This window comes from Melanerpes formicivorus, unplaced genomic scaffold, assembly GCF_026170545.1.
Source record: "Melanerpes formicivorus ecotype bairdi unplaced genomic scaffold, bMelFor1.0.p_v2 SCAF_107, whole genome shotgun sequence".
Classification (NCBI taxonomy): Eukaryota; Metazoa; Chordata; class Aves; order Piciformes; family Picidae; genus Melanerpes; species Melanerpes formicivorus.
Genome location: NW_027142459.1, coordinates 511132 through 529885, shown reverse-complemented (window position 1 = coordinate 529885; position 18754 = coordinate 511132). Strand labels below are relative to the sequence as shown.

Here is an 18754-nt window from a genome sequence, read left to right as displayed (position 1 = left end):
TCTCCTTCTATTCAGATGGAACCTTCCAGGTTTGTGCCAATCACCCCTTGTCCCGTCACTGGGCACTACTGACAGGAGTCTGGCCCCATCCTCTTGCTCCCCTCAGGTCCTTTACCTCTTGCTGAGCATTGAGAGATCCCCTATTGCATTGAATTTGAAGGGACCCTCAAACTCATCTTGTTCAATGGCCTCCAACCAGATCAGGCTGCCCAGGGCTACATCAAGTCTGATATTGAGTGTCTTCATGAATGGGGCCTCAACCACATCCCTGGGATACCTCTTCCAGTATTTTACCAATCTAATTGTAAAGAACTTCCTCCTTAGGCCCAACCTAAATCTACCCTGATCCAGTTTCGAGCCATTGCCCCCTTGTCCTTCTCCAGGCTCAAGAGCCGCAGGTCTCTCACCCTTTCCTCCTCACAGAGATGCTGCAGGCCCCTCAACATCTTTGTAGCCTTCACTGGACTCTCTCCAGTAATTTCCTGTCCCCCTTCAGCTGGGGGGCACCATACTCCAGATATGGCATCACTAGAGCAGTGTAGATCTTGATCTGTTGGGCACACTCTTCCTCATGCAGGTGGAAGATGAGGAAAATAAGCAGAAAATTCCCTCATGTCCAGCACCCTCCAGAGGCTTTAATGTCACAATGCACACATTTGAGCTTAGAGAGGAAACACTCAGAAACCTACAAATCCAATTTGTATTTCTCTCATGTTGAAAGATGAGAATCATCAGCACTGCAAAGTTTTTAGATGCTTTCTCCATCTGCATAATATCTCATTTCAAAGTGTCTTCTTTTATTGTAGCGTGCAAAGAAAAAGATAATGATGAAAGATGAATTTATTTCCTCTCCTTCCATGCCAATGCTTCCACTTTATATTAATTTTTCTCTCTCCTTTTTTTTTTTTTTTCTTTTTAAGGTGTGTGTTTTAATTTGCATAATTTCTGTTATTCCATGCAACCATGCAACCATATTAGAGTCAGAGTTGCTGGAGAGTGGCCAGGCAGAGAGGGACCTCTCTGAGGGACCTGGGGGTACTGGTCGATGGTAGGCTGAACATGAGCCTGCAGTGTGCCCAGGCGGCCACGAAGGCCAATGGCATCCTGGCCTGCATCAGGAACAGTGTGGCCAGCAGGAGCAGGGAGGTCATTCTGCCCCTGTACTCAGCACTGGTTAAGCCACCCCTTGAGTCCTGTGTCCAGTTCTGGGCCCCTCAGTTTAGGAAAGATGTTGACTTGCTGGAATGTGTCCAGAGAAGGGCAACAAAGTTGGTGAGGGGTTTGGAGCACAAGCTCTATGAGGAGAGGCTGAGGGAGCTGGGGTTTCTTAGCCTGGAGAAGAGGAGGCTCAGGGGAGACCTTATTGCTCTCTGCAACTACCTGAAGGGAGGTTGCAGACAGGCGGAGGTTGGTCTCTTCTCCCAGGCAACCAGCACCAGAACAAGACGACACAGTCTCAAGCTGTGCCAGGGGAGGTTTAGGCTGGAGGTTAGGAAGAAATTCTACACAGAGAGAGTTGTTAGCCACTGGAATGTGCTGCCCAGGGAGGTGGTGAAGTCACCATCATTGGAGGTGTTTAGGAGGAGGCTTGATGGGGTGCTTGGTTGCGTGGTTTAGTTGATTAGATGGTGTTGGATAATAAGTTGGATGCGATGATCATACAGGTCTCTTCCAACCTGGTTTATTCTATTCTATCCTATTCTATTCATGTGAACAAAGATTTCAGCCTGTCACTGGCCTTCTAATGAATGAAAGGCCAAAAAATTTAAAAAACATGAAATGTGGCAATGCCAGAGACGAGCAGTGTGAGCAATCTGGCAGTGCAGGCCTAGAGCCTGACATGGTGGCAGGCCATGCTCAGCATAAGTGCAGAGTTAGCTAGCAGTGGAGCAAAACAGTGCTGTGCCTGCAGCATGTAACTAAAACAAGACACTGGTAGCTATAAACATGGACAGTTATCTTGGGACAACAGGACATGCACCTGCATCAAGAACCTCGTGTCATTAGTAGTTGGACCAATAATCTGTAATAGTGCAATGTGTGGTCACTCATAGGGAACCAGTGGAGCCATGCCAACGAGGCTCTCCGAGTTTATATAAGTTGTAGCAGTTGCCTTGCTACGCACTTCTGCCTTTCCTGTCTCCTGTTTCTTCTACACTTTACAGTGCTATACTTGCACTACAGGCCTGCTCCATAGGCCTGCACCTCAGGCCTGCACCATCGGCCTGCAATGCTGGAACAATAAAGGAACAATACTCGATCACATTGGTCAGCCGTATTGATTCCCAATCTCCATCGTCCTACACAAGAAATAGAAAAACAAATCTACCAGAAGATCAAATAACATATCACTGAATTTTGGAAGATACCAGAGATGGGAATTAAAAATGTCACTGCTGTAAGAACACAATTTGGTGCAGGCAGCACCAGGCAAACGTGTCAAACAGGCAGCAGCAACGATAATGAAGATGCTGAAGTACATTGCATTGCATCTTAATTGTGGCCAGAGGACCAACAGAACCTAGAATTATGATCACAGAATCACCAAGGTTGGAAGAGACCTCAAAGATCATCAAGTCCAACCTGTCACCACAGACCTCATGACTAGACCATGGCACCAAGTGCCACGTTCAATCCCCTCTTGAACCCCTCCAGGGACGGTGACTCCACCACCTCCCTGGGCAGCACATTCCAATGGCTAACGACTCTCTCTGTGAAGAACTTTCTCCTCACCTCGAGATGATGTCATATGATAGAACCTAGATACCCTTTAAAGGTCTCTTCCAACCCAATGCCTTCTATCATTCTATGAAGAAGCAGAAACTATGCACTACAAATATGTGGGAATGTGTGGTCAGTCTATTCTCAGTGGTGCCCAGTGAGAGGACAAGGGGCAAGAGGCACAAACTGGAACCCAGAAGGTTTAATCTGAACAGGAGGAGAAACTTGTTTGCTGTGAGGGCTGCCCAGAGATGTTGTGGAGTCTCTCTCTGGAGAGATTCCAAAGTCACCTGGACATGGCAATGCTGGGCAAACTGCTGTGGGTGACTCTGCTTTAACAGTGGTGTTGGATTAGATGATCTCCAAAGGTCCCTTCCAACCCCCACCATGCAATTTATTGTTTTTTGATGAGAACTGGAACACATGGGATGCTGGAAGATTGAAACACATCAATAATCTAAGGAGGTACTTCAAAACTCAACAGAAAGCACTATCTTCAGTATTCACTTTTACCATCGGTGTTGAATGTCCATACCCAATAGCCCCTTCCTATAAATCCTCCCTGTCTTAGTAAAAGTAGATTTAGTAAAAAGTAGATTTAGTAAAAGTAGAATGAAAGAGCCCAGTTTTGACTATTTTTCCGTATAAACTTCCCACACTCATTGCTTCCCAGAATCAGAATGACTTGGCCATATACTAGCAGCGTAAGAGGAAGCAATGGAAGAGCAACCTTCTTATCATTCAAGAAGAGCAGTCAATTATCTCATCCAGCTAAAAATAGCACTCTGAGAGAAAGCATCACCTCCCTCCTCATCCCTGCAAGTTTAAATCCAGCTTCTTAGGGCTGTGGTGAACTGGAGGAAGCTGTGAAGGACATGTGAGGAGAAGCTGGCAATTCCAGCTAATTCCCTTTACTGATCCCAACACTTCAACTTCATCATCAGATGCATTGCTTTACACAAGCAAGCCCACATTACTAGTTCTGTGGGCACATCTGCAGGTCCCATTTCCAACAACACCCATGAGTTTAATTTACTTTATCAATTTAACCTGCTTAAAAATTTGTTTTAATGAGTTCTGCAAATGCTGATGGATAAGAAGGTCACCATGAGTCAGCACTGTGCTCTTGTTGCAGAAAAGGCTTCTTCATGCACTCCAGGGGTGCATGGAGAAGAGTGTGACCAGAAGGTTGAGGGAGATTCTCCTCCCCCTCTACTCTGCCCCAGTAAGGCAATATCTGGAGTACTGTATCCAGTTCTGGGTTCTCCAGTTCAAGAGGAGGAGGGTACTATTGGAGAGAGTCTAGGGTAGGGGTAAGATGATGCTGAGAAGACTGAAGGATCTCTGTGAGGAGGAAAAGTTGACAGTCCTGGGGCTGTTGAGCCTGGAGAAGAGAACCCTGAAAGGGGACCTTCTAGTCCAACACCACTGCTCAAGCAGGGTCCCCCAGAGCAGCTTGCCCAGGACCACAATATCCAGCTGGATTTGGAATCTCTCCAGGGAAATAAATTCCACAGCCTCTCTGGGCCGACTGCTCCAGGGCTCCAGCATCCTCACAGCAAACAAGTTTTTCCTCATCTTTAGATGGAACCTCCTGAGTTTCAGTTTGTGCCCACTGCCCCTTGTCCTGTCCCTGGGCACTGCTGACAAGATCCTGGCTTCATCCTCTTGGCCCCTGCCCCTTAGTTCTTGCTGAGCCTTGGCTGGGGAAGGACTTCTCAGGATCTCAGGTAGTGATAGGACTAGGGGGAATGGAATGAAGCTAGAGGTGGGGAGATTCAGGCTAGATGTGAGGAGGAGGTTCTTCACCATGACAGTGGTGAGACCCTGGAATGGGTTGTCCAGGGAGGTGGTCGAGGCCCCGTCCCTGGGGGTGTTTAAGAGCAGGCTGGATGAGGCTCTGGCCAGCCTGATCTAGTGTGGGGTGTCCCTGCCCATGGGAGGGGGGTTGGAACTAGATGATCCTTGTGGTCCCTTCTGACCCTGAATGAAACTATGAAACTATGAAACCCTTCTCAGGCTGCTCTTCTCCAGGCTCAACAGCCCCAGGTCTCTCAGCCTTTCTTCCTCACAGAGATGCTCCAGGCCCCTCAGCATCTTTGTAGCCTCCACTGGACCCTCTCCAATAGTTCCCTGTCTCTCTTGAACTGAGGAGCCCAGAACTGGACCCAGTATTCCACATGTGGTCTCAAACAAAGCAATGAAGCAATTCATGATGCAAGGGGGGTGGGGGGGAACTGCTGAAGCAGTTTTTACTTTTGTGTGTGTGTGTGTTACAAATTCTTGTATGTTCTCTTTCAGGAAGAAGTAGAAAAGATTTATTGTAGGAGCTCTGCTTCTTTAAAGAAAAATACTTAATTTCTACCAGAAGTTTCCTGCCTTATAAAATGAGAAAGTGTCCTCCCTAGGTCAAACAAAAATCTTCCTAGGAGTCAAGTACAAAAGCTTTTTCTTCAAAGAGGAAAGATGAGATGTACTTTAAAGAGATACTTCCAGAGAAAGAAGAAAAAGAGTTCAAGTCTAGGATGAATTCAGCTTGGATGGATAAGAGGCAGTTTCTTCTCCTGGTAGCTCAGCAAGACTGGAAACCTCCCTCCAGAGAATATACTGCCATGGGGACCCAGTGTGTTGGTCTTAATTAAATGTGAGAGAAGAGGATCTTCAACCCAAGGTGTGAGAGAAAAAAGAAATGTGTTCTTGAGACATGAAGTAAGAGCAGAAAGTTTTCTCCTACAGAAGAGATTCTTACCAGTTACCTTACTCTTTATCATAGTTGTATCCCTCCAGAAAGCAAAAAGGAGATCTTTATAAAATAAATTAGAAAATAATCATAGAATCACTTCAGTTGAAAGAAAACTATAAGATCATCAAATCCAACCATAAATACAACACTGCAAGATCACCACTAAACCATGCTCCTCAGCACCAAGTATCCACAGCTGTGAAACCTCTCCAGGAATGGGGAATCCACCACTGCCCTTGGCAGCCAGGAACAGGCCTTGACAACTTCTTCAGGGAAGAAATTGTTCATCATGTCCAGCCTATACCTCCCCTTAGGCAACTTGAGGACTTTTCCTCTTGTCTGACTATTTAATCCTTGGGAGAAGAGATCAACTTGCACCTGGCTCTAATCTCCTTTCAGAGTGTTGTAGACAGCCAGAAGGTCTCCCCTTAGCCTCCTTTTCATCCAGACTGAACAACTACTTTTTCCTCAACTGCTCCTCACAAGACTTGTGCTATGGAATGGAATGGAATGGAATGGAATGGAATGGAATGGAATGGAATGGAATGGAATGGAATGGAATAGAATAGAATAGAATAGAATAGAATGGGTTGGAAGACACCTTCAAGATCATCACGTCCAACCTATCATCCAACACCACCTAATCAACTAAACCATGCAACCAAGCATCCTATCAAGTCTCCTCCTGAACACCTCCAGTGATGGTGACTCCACCACCTCCCTGGGCAGCCCATCCAATGGGCAATCACTCTCTCTGTGTAAAAGTTCCTCCTAACCTCCAGCCTAAACCTCCCCTGGTGCAGCCTGAGACTGTGTCCTCTTATTCTGGTACTGGTTGCCTGGGAGGAGACCAACCTTTGCCTGTCTACAACCTCCCTTAAGGTAGTTGTAGAGAGCAATAAGGTCACCCCTGAGTCTCCTCTTCTCCAAGCTAAGCAATGAAAAGGAATAAGAGTTGTGATAGGTTTGAAGGAAGCTCTTTGCCTGCCCAGGAGCAAGACTGGTCTCTTTGCTCTATCCAGGAGTCTCTGTAGATGAAACAAGGACTTTTGCAACACTGATCCACCTTTTACCCCCTCAACACCATTTCTAAAATTCAATTATTTGGGGCTTTTGAGCCTGAAGAAGAGCAGCCTGAGAGGGGATCTTCTCAATGCTCGGAAAGAGCCAAAAGACCTTTGTAGGGTATGAGGAGCCAGACTCTTATCAGTGGTGCCCAGCAACACAAGAAGTAGTAATGATCACAAACTGGTCCCTTCCAGCCCCTAGTTCTGTGGTTTTCATATACCCTGTAATTCTGATTTACTTCTTTCTTAAAACTCTTTGGCTCATAGTCTCAATTATAAGCTGCTTCAGCACATAGCATTGTTTTCTGCTCCAAGAAGTCAAACAAAACCCCAGGCAATTCACAAGTATGTTCACAGGTAAGGAACACAGCTAAGGAGTTAAACCTACTACAGACAGGTTTCTGTGAACACTGTGCAGCCACACAAGAGCTTTAGTTAGATCTTCTTTGCAGAGGATAAAACAAGCATCTTTTGAATACCAAGGTCATAAGATTTAGACAAAGTCATCTGAGATCATGAGAGTGATAATCCTAAAATGGCTTGTGTTGGGAGGGACCTTAACGATCATCTAGTTCCGACCCCCTCTGCAATGGGCAGGGACACTTCCTATTATATCAGGTTGCCCAAAGCCTCACCCAGCCTGGTGTTAAACACTCCCAGGGATGAGGCACCCATGGGCAACCTGTTCCAGTGTGTCACCGGCCTCATAGCAAAGAACTTCTTCCTAACAGCCAATCTAAATCTACCCTGCCCTAGTTTCAAAACATTGTGTCTTGTCCTATCATCAAATGCACTTGAGAAAAGTCCTTCTCCAGCTTTCCTGCAAAAGGACAATCTAAGGTCTTTCCAGAGCCTTTTCTTCTCCAGGCTGAACAACCTCAATTCCCTCAAGTCTGTCCTCGTAGGAGAGATTCTCCAGCCCTCTCATAATCTTGGTGGCCTCCTCTGGACCCCTAGTATTCTGAGATTTCACAGAATCCTGGAACTGTTTGGATCATTGAATCACAGAATCACCAAGGTTGGAAGAGACCTTAAAGATCATCAAGTCCAACCTGTCACCACAGACCTCATGACTAAACCATGGCACCAATTGCCACATCCAATCCCTTCTTGAACACCTCCAGGGATGGTGACTCCACCACCTCCCTGGGCAGCACATTCCAATGGCTAACAATTCTCTCTGTGAAGAACTTTCTCCTCACCTCGAGCCTAAACTTCCCCTGGTGCAGCTTGAGACTATGTCCTCTTGTTCTGGTGCTGGTTGCCTGGGAGAAGAGACCAACCTCCACCTGTCTGCAACCTCCCTTCAGGTAGTTGCAGAGAGCAATAATGTCTCTTCTGAGCCTCCTCTTCTCCAGGCTAAGCAACCCCAGCTCCCTCATCCTCTCCTCATAGGGCTTGTGTTCCAAGCCCCTCACCAACTTTGTTGCCCTTCTCTGGACATGTTCCAGCAAGTCAACATCTTTCCTAAACTGAGGGGCCCAGAACTGGACACACGTCTCAAGGCCTGGCCTAACCAGTTTTGTGTTGGAAGGGACCTTTTAAGGTCATCTAGTCCCACCTAACACATGTAGATCCATGCAGAGCATCTGGCACATTCTGATGGAGTCTTCCTGCAAAAAGAAGACTAAAAGCACTTTCCAGACTGCAGAAGGTCCATAAAGATAATGTATCCACCTCCTCTCCTCTCCCACAGCCCAACACTCTGGCTCGTTTGCCACTTTTATCTGTATAATTAATTATTGCAGTGGCTGCAAATGTGGCTCCAAGAGCTGCTGAATGCCAGAGCTAACTGGAAAATGAAACCCAGAAAATTACTGGAGAGTGAGATTTCCCATCCAAATGTTGATATTAAAATGCCCAAGCAGCCAGCAAGTCAATAATGGAGATGAATGAGGAAACAAAGGGTTTCTGTGGATTTTGTTCAACCATTCATTTTCTAGCTATATGCATACAGGGCCTCTTCAAATGTTAAATTAGAGGTTGAAGACTTAAATCATCTCTTTGGAAGTGCTCTGGATCCAAAGCTAATGTGGACCACAGCTTTAATATCATTTTCTCCTTTATCTTTGCAATTCAAGATGCTGGCAAATGGATTTTGTCATCCTTGTCTGAGCTAAAAGAGAACTGATTCTGGTCAGTGCTGTGAGTTCTCAGCTCAGTCTCTGCTCACTGAGACACTTTCTGAAGGTCAGGGTAGGTTTGCACAGGCTGGGGCTGCTTCTAGCTAAGAGAATCTGTTGTGGAGAGTACCTCCCAAGGGCTGGGATGCATATAGGCTCTGCCTGAGACTTCCTCCTCTGTACACCAAGGGTACTGCCACTCCTTGTGCCCCACCTTGACGGGCAGGAAAGCAGAAGTGGCACCTGTGGGGAGGAATGGACAGGACAGGTGACCCTCAACCACCCAACAAGGAATTGCAAACCATGGATGACATCTTCAGGAGCAAGCTGAGGGATCCCCAGAGTCAAGCCTCTTCTTTCCTGGCTGCTGTCCCAGGAGGGCTCTGTCCTTTCTGCCTTCCAACTCTGATCCCTGTGTTAATAAATCCAGTTCCAGACTTCAGCTTCTGAGCTTGGGTCCTATATTCTCCCGAGGCCAGTCTGGGACTTGTCCAGTGCCTGTCCTCAGCATCAGCAGTGCCACCATTGCCATCAGGGCTTGGGTTGGCTCTTGCTTTACATCTCAGTGTCTCTATACCATGGGATTGTTCCTTCCATCCCAGCTGGCTGAGTTACATTCCCACCCCCACAGTCTCTCTCCCTTCTTCCCTTTGTCTTCCCTTTGGGCAGGTAGAGGGGTTCATGGAAATTCTAGCACTCCTCTGGGGGCCAGCCAAGGCCTGAGCCTTAATATTTCCCCATCTCATTTTTAAGAATTATAAATATTTTCCTTGTTTCTTTAAAGATACGTGTGATTTTCAATAATAATTCAATTAATAAAGAATTTAAACCATTTATTTCTTGCTCTAATGTTAAAGGTTAGTTTTCAAAAGGGACTACATCTGGTGTCCCCATGTTGGTTTTGACAGTTACCTCAATTGTTGGGTAAAGGCTTGCCCCCGACCCCAGCCTTTCTCAAAGCTAGATCCAATATTTGCTGGCACCTAGGTGTACCACAACGCTACTCTCTGCCTGCAAATATTTGTTCATTAACAGATGAAAATACCCAGTGAAATATCCAGCCTGCAGATGAAGAGTAGACACCTAGGATTTAATCACAACTGCAACCTGAAGTTCGTCGTCTCCCAGAAGGACATCAGCTGTATTTGAGTATAATAAGAAGGATCAGAAGATGCAAGAACCCAAATTAAACCCATAATAAATCCCAGGCAGCAAATCCAAGAACACATATTAATAGCAAAACAAAATAGGATACATGGATAGACATTCCAGAAGGAAAATGAATGAAACTCAATCAGTATCAGCATTTCAAACCAATCTTTCTCAACTCTTCCTGGTCAGATCATAGATTCATAGAATTGTTTGGGTTGGAAGGGACTATAAACATCATCTAGTTCCACTTCCCTGCCATGAGTAGGGACACCTTCCACTGGAACATGTTGCCCAAGACCTCATCTAGCCTGGCCTTGAACACCTCCAGGGAGAAGGCATCCACAATCTGCCTGGGCAACCTCTTCCAGTGTCTCACCACACTCATGGTAAAAAATTTCTTCCTAACTTTCCATCTAAATTTCCCCTTTTCCAGCTCAAAGCCGTTGCCCCTCATTATACCACTACAAGCCGTTTTAAAAAGTCCCTCCTCATGTTTCTTGTACTCCCCTTCAGGTACTAGAAGGCTGCTCTAAGGTCTCCTTGGAGTCTTCTCCAGGCTGAACAGACCTAACTCCCACTTTCTGCCCCCATAGGGGAGGTGGTCCAGCCCTCTGGTCATCTTCATGGCCTCCTCTGGACCTTCTCCAACAGTTTCTCATGTTGCGGGTGACAGAACTGGATACAATACCCCAGGTGAGGTCTCACCAGAGCTGAGTAGAAGAGGAAAATCACCTCCCTCATCCTGCTGGTAAGGCTGGTCTCTGTTTGTAAACTGAGCCATTGACCACAACTCTCAGTGCTACCATCCAGATAATTCCTCAACCAGTGAGTAGTCCTCCTTCAAGTGTATATTTATTCTACCTTGGTGACCAGATGTCATGCAGAACAGTATCAAATTAAGAAGAGTCTAATAAACAGAAGCTGGGTAAGAGGAAACTGCTTCAAGAGCATCCAAAATAAGAGACATTTGTTTGTTCTTGGTGTTCTTATTGAACATCTACATAGGACTGACCTACAAAATGCTTTCAGTAGCTCTGTGTGCATGGAGAACTCAAGAGCTTACTGGGAAAGCCACAGTCACAGAATCACAGAATCACCAAGGTTGGAAGAGACCTCAAAGATCATCAAGTCCAACCTGTCAACACAGAGCTCATGACTAAACCATGGCACCAAGTGCCACATCCAATCCCCCCCTTGAACACCTCCAGGGATGGTGACTCCACCACCTCCCTGGGCAGCACATTCCAATGGTTAACAACTCTCTCTGTGAAGAACTTTCCCCTCACCTCAAGCCTAAACTTCCCCTGGCACAGCTTGAGACTGTGTCCTCTAAGAAGAAGAAGAAACCTTCAAGATCATTGAGTGGAACTGTTAACTCAGCACTGCCAGGTCACCACTAAATCATGTCCCTCAGCACCATATCTACACAGCTTTTCAATCTCTCCAGTGATGGGGACTCCACCACTGCCCTGGGTAGCTTGGTCCAGGCCTTGACAACCCTTTTAGGGAAGAAATTGTTCCTCATGTCCAAAGTAAACCTCCCCCAGTGCAACTTGGGGCCATTTCCTTTTGTCTTGTCAGTTGTTCCATGGGAAGACAGACCAACCCTCATCTGGTTCCAACCTCCTTTCAATAAACTGTAGAGAACCAGAAGGTCTCCCCTTGGCCTCCTTTTCTCCAGGCTGAACATGCCCACTTGCCTCAGTTGCTCGTCACCAGATCTGTTGTCTAGATACTTCCCCAGTTTTGTTGTCCTTCTCTGGACACACTCCAGCATCTCAATGTCCTTCTTGGAGTGAGGGGCCCAAAACTCAACAGAGCATCTATCTTCCTTATCAAAACCTTGTGACTTTAAATTACTTAAAGACATTTCCACATGCCCCAGACTTCACCGCAAGCAGCCACAGGGCTTCTGACCACGAACAGTCCCAACAGCTACAGATTCTGCCCTGAAATTCTGGTTAAAATAAGAGTTCACAAAGAGCTGGCCAATTGTTGTAACACCAAATATTGTTAAGGAGCTAATAAAAGGCATAGTAAGAGCTTCTCAAGAGGTATACTCACAGTACACGTCCACTCGTATCGACTTGATGGCTGGTGAACCCAAACCGTTCTCAGCCTTGCAGTAGTAGCGTCCTCCCTGGTGTCTCTGGATGTTGGATATCCTCAAGGTTTCATTGAAGACACTGGAATCTTGAAATCTGTCAGAGGCACTTCCTGCTGTTTTGGTCCACCTGATCTGAGCAAGGACCAAAAAAGACTGTTACTTTAAGTCACTAGAAAGGAGGAGAGTGCAGACATCTTCAGAAAACTGAGAAAAACATCTGTGGCGGCCAGAACTTCTGCAGAAAACTTATTACATCACATTTATAATCAAACACTTCCTCCAGAAGAGCAAATCTTGCACTTAGAATCATAGCCAAAGAATTGTTTTGGTTGGAAAAGACCTCTGAGATCATCGAGTCCAACCATCAACCCAACACCAAAACGGCCTTTAATTAAACCATGTCCCAAAGTGCCATGTCCACACATCTCTTGAACACCACCAGGGATGGTGACTCCACCTTCTCTTATATATAATTCATTGCTTTTGATGGAAACACTCCACAAAAAATGAAATGTCAGTAGTAGAAATATGAAGAACAAATCAGAGCACTGACAGTGACACACAGGTGGAATGGCTGCCAAAAAATCCTGTCTGAACAGCAACATGAAGAACTCACCAGAGTAAGCAGGTGTACTGAACATGGAGAGGTTTCATTGCATCACAGAATGATCAGATGGCTTAGGTTGGAAGGGACCCTTAAAGGTCATCTAGTCCAATCCCACTGCAGTCAGCAGGGACATATGAAACTAGAGTAGGTTGTTAAAAGCCCCAAACAACCTGACCTGGAATGGTTCCAGGGATGGGGCATCTACTACCTCTCTGGATAACCTATGACAGTGACTCACCACATTCAGCATCAAAAATGTCTTCCTTCTCTCCAGTCTGAATATCTCTCTTTTAGTTCAAACCATCACCCCTTGTCCTGTCACAACAGGCCCAGGTATGAAGTTCTTCTCCATCTTTTTTTAAGTCCTGAAAGGCAACCAGAAGGTCTCCTTGGAGCCTTCTCCAGGCTGAACAACCCCAGCTCTCTCAGCCTGTCCTCACAGCAGGGGACTTCCAGCCCTTGGACCATTTTTTGGCCTTCTGTAGACTCATTCTTACAGGTCCCTGTCTTTCTTGTGCTAAAATAATGCTCATGGAAAACAAGGACACATTGGAAAACATTTTCAAAACAACTGATGGAGCATCTTTGAGCAGCATTAAAGTTCAGTCAAATGATCAAGTTATTCAAAACCACAACAAAGACTTTTAAAAGGGAACTTCCTAATTCCAGACCCATAAAAATTCCAGTAACAACCCACTACATCCAACAGCTGCACCAAGGTGGCTACCCCTATTGCTAACACCCATACTTGATGACAAAATTCCTTGCCTGCAGGACTCAGTTGGCTAAGCTATCATAGAATAATTTTGGTTGCAAAAAAAACACTAAACCCACTAAGTCCAACTTGTTAACCCAGTGCTACCATGCCTGCCACTAAACCAACTGCCAAGCATGATCTGGACACGTGCTTCTAGCTTTGTCCCATACACAAAGAAATGTCCCATGTATGAGCTGGGTGGCTGCTGGAGGGCACCAAGATAGCCTTCATAGAATTGTTTCAGTTGGAAAAGTCTTCTAATATCATCAAGTCTAACCATCAATCCAACAACACCATGCTCATTAAAGCATGTCCCAAAGTACCATGTCTTCACATTATTTGAACATCTCCAGGGATGGTGACTCCACCACCTCCCTGGGCAGCCTGTTCCAATGTCTGACTACTCTCAGTACACAGTTTCCAACCTAAACTTCCCCTGGAACAAATCCAGCCTTGGCTGGCTGGAGGTTATTCCCCCAGAGTGCAGAGACACTTGAGCTACACTATTCCCAGGCTTGACTCACACCTGGGTCCAGGTCCCAGTAACTTGCACAAGAGCACAAGATTGGCAGAGGTCAACCTTCCTTTCATCAGAAACTTCTCCTGGACAGGAGGGATCTTCTACAAAAGGCTACAAAATGAAAAATTCATGAGCAGCTGTAGCCTAAGTAGTTTCTTCTCCCCTTGAAACCAGAGCAGGTGTGGGCTTCAGAGGCTGGAATTTCAACAAACAATACATCAAAACCATTTCCATCTCTTTCTGTCTCGTTAAATCCATGTGCCTGACCAGCTCTGCCCTCTTGCCAAGTGACCTGCAGAACCCTCACACAGTTCTGCTGCTCTGGGATGAAGCAAAGATGCCAAACAGCACCTCTAGAACGTTGGGTCTGCATGTGAGAGAGCCACGATTGGCACTGCTATATTTACCAGCCTCAAGCTGTCTGCTCTTCTATTCTAAACTCTTGGCTCCAAGGCTTTTGAAATCATCCATCTCCATGTGCTGCTGGATAATTTGGGAACACAGCTTCTGACTGCTGTAGAATAAGATTTTATCAGATACATGTATTTCAAATGTTCTGCTCTAGTGAGGGCACAGCTGGAGCACTGGATGCAGTTCTGGGCTCCCCAGTTCAAGAGAGACATGGAATTATTGGGGAGAGTCTAGGGCTAGGCTAAATAGGTGCTGAGGAGCCTGGAGCATCTCTGTGAGGAAGAAAGACTGCAAAGCCTGGGGCTTTTTAGCCTGGAGAAGAGATGCCTTACAGGGCATCTGATCAGCGCTTATGGGGAGGTTTTCAGGATGGGCTGGGCCCTTTTCAGTGGTGCTCAGTGACAAGACAAGGGGTAATGGGCACAAACAGGAACCCAGCAAGTTCCATCTGAACAGGAAGAGAAACTTGTTTGGTGTGAGGGTGCTGGAACCCTGGAGCAGGCTGCCCAGTGAGGTAGTGGAGTTTCCTTCTCTGGGGAAGAACATCATGATGCTGGGCAAGGTGCTGTGAGAGATCCTGCTTTAGCATGGGGGTTTAGACTGGATGATCTTCAGAGAGAGGTCCCTTCCAACCCCCACCATGTTCAGATGACATTGATACTAAAAAACCCAGCAGGTTTGAACTCCACCTGTCTGAATTCTGTCTGAAGACAGAAGACAGGTTAATATGTAGCAATGGGAATCAGATTTGGAGGAACAGAGTACTCACTCCAAAAAGACCAAAGGTGGCAACAAACCCAACTTCTACACTTGCCAGAATTTTCCCTTCAGATTTCACATTGATTTCTTTGCTACCAATATTGCAAAGGCATTTCTGCAGCTTTACCACACCAAAGCCAAGTTCCTATTAACTTATGGAACAGAATCCATTTCATATTTGTCACAAGGCAGGACACATGGTGATGGGGTAGTCCATAGCTGCAAGGTGGTGAAATATCAGGAAAGATGTTGACTTGCTGGAACGTGTCCAGAGAAGGGCAACAGAACTGGGGAGGGGTTTGGAGCACAGCCCTATGAGGAGAGGCTGAAGGAGCTGGGGTTGTTTAGCCTGGAGAAGAGGAGGCTCAGGGGAGACCTTATTGCTCTCTACAACTACCTGAAGGGAGGTTGTAGCCAGGCAGGGGTTGGTCTCTTCTCCCAGGCAACCAGCACCAGAACAAGAGGACACAGTCTCAAGCTGCACCAGGGGAGGTTTAGGCTGGATGTTAACAAGAAGTTCTTCATAGAAAGAGTGATTGGCCATTAGAATTTGCTGCCCAGGGAGGTGGTGGAGTCACCATCACTGGAGGTGTTCAGGAAGAGACTGGATGGGGTCCTTGGTACCATGATTTAGTTGATTAGATAACATTGGATGATAGGTTGGACTTGATGATCTCAAAGGTCTTTTGGTTAATTCTATTCTATTCTATTCCTACATGGCCCAAAGAAGACCACCATAGAATAACAGAATCATTTCGGTTGGAAGAGACCTTTAAGACCATTCAGTACAACCACTAACCCAGCACTGCCAGGTCACCATTAAATCTGTTTTCCTCAGCACCACTTCTACACAGCTTTTCTGTTGCTCTAGGGGTGGGCACTCCATCACTGCCCTGGGCCTGGCCTTGACAACCCTTCTAGGGAATAAATTGCTCCTCATGTTCAAGCCAAACCTCCCCCCCCGAGTTGACTGCAAGGCTGTTTCCTCTTGACCTATCAACAAACCCTTTGGGCTTGTTTGTTTGTTTCAGGTTATGTGTCAGCTGGACTTCCAGAGAGGTTTTCCTTAATGACAACATTTTAAACCAGAATTCCTCCAGTGCTACAATTTCAAGGCCAGATAGATGACTTCACTGTTGTTCAACTCAAATGCCTGATGCCTCCACTTGTTCATGATGTCATCAAAAAGCTTGATACTTAGGTATCACCCAGGTTTAAGACATTGGAAGACCAGGAATTAAGAATTTAGCTTTGAAAGTGCAGGGGAAGGATTTCTCCCACTCAAAGGCTGAAAACCTTGAGATTAACTGGATTTAAGTGAAGAAACTTTGTGTGATGACTCGACAACTTGAGTTGAAGTTAATGAGAGGATCCTAAATAAAAGTGTATTCAAAGCATCATAAAATGTATTGGTTTGGGAGGGAGCCTCAAAGGTCATCTTGTCCATCTTGCAATCAGCAAGGACATCTCCAGTTAGATCATCAACATGAGGAGAAACTTCCTTACAGTGAAGGTGATGAAGCTCTGGAACAGGCTGCCCAGGGCAGTTGTGGAGTCTCCTTCTCTGGAAACTATCAAGACCCATTTGGATGCATTCCTGTGTGGACTACCCTAGGCAGGGGGGTTGGACTCAATGATCCCTGAAGGTCCCTTCCAACCTCTAACATTCTGTGATTATGTTACTCAGGGCTATCAAGTTTGACCTTGAATGCCTCCAGGGATGGGGCCTCAATCACATCTCAGGGCAATGTCTACCAGTGTCTCATGATCTTAATTATGAAGAAATTCTTCCTCATGTCCAACCTAAATCTACCCTGCCCCAGTTTCAAACCTCTCATCCTATCACTGCAATCTCTTCCCAAGAGCCCTTCCCCAGCCTTCCTGTAGGTCCCCTTCAGATATTGAAATATAGCTATAAGGTCTCCCTGGAGCCTTCTCCAGGCTGAACAGCCCAAACTCTCCCAGCCTGTCCCCACAGACAGGGTGCTCCAGCCCTCTGATCGTCTTTGTGGCCCTCCTCTGGACCCACTCCAGTAGTCTCATGTTCTTCCTGTGTTTGGTCCCCCAGAGATGGACACAGTCCTCCAGGTGAGTTTGCACCAGAGCAGTATGGCAGAATCACCGCTCTTGATCTCCTGGCCACAATGATAAGCCATTAAAAGCACTGGGTAAAATGGTGGGGAAAAAATGTTGTTTGGATCCTCCTTACAGCATCATTTTTTAGTTGAACAAGTCCCTGCTTCTTTATGATAAGGTGAGGGCTGAGGAAATATCTATACCTACCTTCTGAAACCACCTTTGTGTAACCTGTTAAATGATTAATTGCAGCAATTTATCTTAATTTGACAATAATGTTTTTCCTTATGACTTCAAAGCTGTTTCACTGCTACACAAAAAATTAGCACTTCTACACCGAATAATCAATATACATCTGGCTATAAATATTGCACTGAAAGGTGAAGCTTCTTTCATTATGCACAACAGGAAAATCCTTCTCTACCATCAACAAGGAAGAACAAGTTCAATGGATTTCACAGTGCCTTGCTTCCACTGAGGTCACTGTAAAATCATCAATAGCTAGACGACTTACAAAAGCATTCACAGAATCCCAGTCCAGGCTAGAAGGGACCTCTGGGGACTATCTAATCCAATCCCCTTGCTAAAGCAGGGACACCCACAGGAGCTTGCCCAGCATCACAATGTCCAGGTAGCTTTGGAATTTCTCCAGAGAAGGAGACTCCACAACCTCTCTGGGCAGCCTGCTCCAGGGCTCTGGCAGCCTCACAGCAAACAAGTTTCTCCTCATCTTCAGGAGAATACTCCTGGGTTCCAGTTTGTGCCTGTCACCCCTTGTTTTGTCACTGGGAACCACTGACAAGAGTCTGGCCCCATCCTCTTGCTCCCCACAGGTCCTTTACCTATTGCTGAGCATCGATCAGATCCCCTTTCAGGCTGCTCTTCTCCAGGCTCAAGAGCCCCAGGGCTCTCAGCCTTTCCTCCTCACAGAGATGCTCCAGGCTCCTCAGCATCTTTGTGGCCTCCACTGGACTCTTTCCAGTAGATTCCTGTCTGTCTTGAAGTGGGAAGCCAGGAACTGGACCCAGAACACCAGATGTGGCCTCCCTAGGGCAGAGTAGATTGGAAAGAGAACCTCCCTTGATGTGATGGCCACACTCTTCTTCACTCACCTCAGGAGACCGTTGATCTTCCTGGTCATGAGGTTGCATTGCTAGCTCACAGCAATCTTGTTGTCCACCAACACTCCCAGGTCCTTTGTGGAGCTGCTTTCCAGCAGGTAAACCCTTCACCTGCAGTGGTGCAGGGGGTTAATCCTCCCCATGTCTTGCATAGTTACAACTTCCTGATGGGTAGCTATTTTACAGCTTTCTGATGGGTAGCTATTTACTATCCACCAACTAAAAGCTGAGGTAGTACCACAGCTAACCACATGCTCCACACCAGTCCCACCACTAGTCTGAACTATCAGTGAACCAAATAGGTGAGAGATTTTTTTTTTTGTTGCATAAAGCATGAAATAATCAGATAGATTAGAAGTTTTAAATTGTCTCTACCTGGAGCTTCTGCAACTGCCCTTGGAATAACCCCTACAGTGATAGTCCCACTCAGATGGTTATAACCCCAATAAGATCATAGAATTGCTTATGTGGGAAAAGACGCTTAAGAATATTAAGTCCAATAGTAAAACCAGCACTGCCAAGTCCACCAATAAGCCATCTCATCTACAAGGTGTTGAAAAACTGGCAAGGGTACAGAGACAAGCCACTGG

General features: G+C 46.1%; 1 protein-coding gene across 3 annotated transcripts in view; it reads right to left on the bottom strand.

The window, feature by feature from the left end:
* The window catches only part of MDGA2 (MAM domain containing glycosylphosphatidylinositol anchor 2), a 353148-nt gene that overhangs the window by 189712 nt on the left and 144682 nt on the right, over nt 1-18754 (bottom strand). For all 3 annotated transcript variants that reach the window (XM_068166809.1, XM_068166808.1, XM_068166811.1), the window contains exon 3: nt 11871-12045. In XM_068166809.1, coding sequence (XP_068022910.1) covers nt 11871-12045 — 175 coding nt within the window. The remainder of the gene's footprint in view (nt 1-11870; nt 12046-18754) is intronic.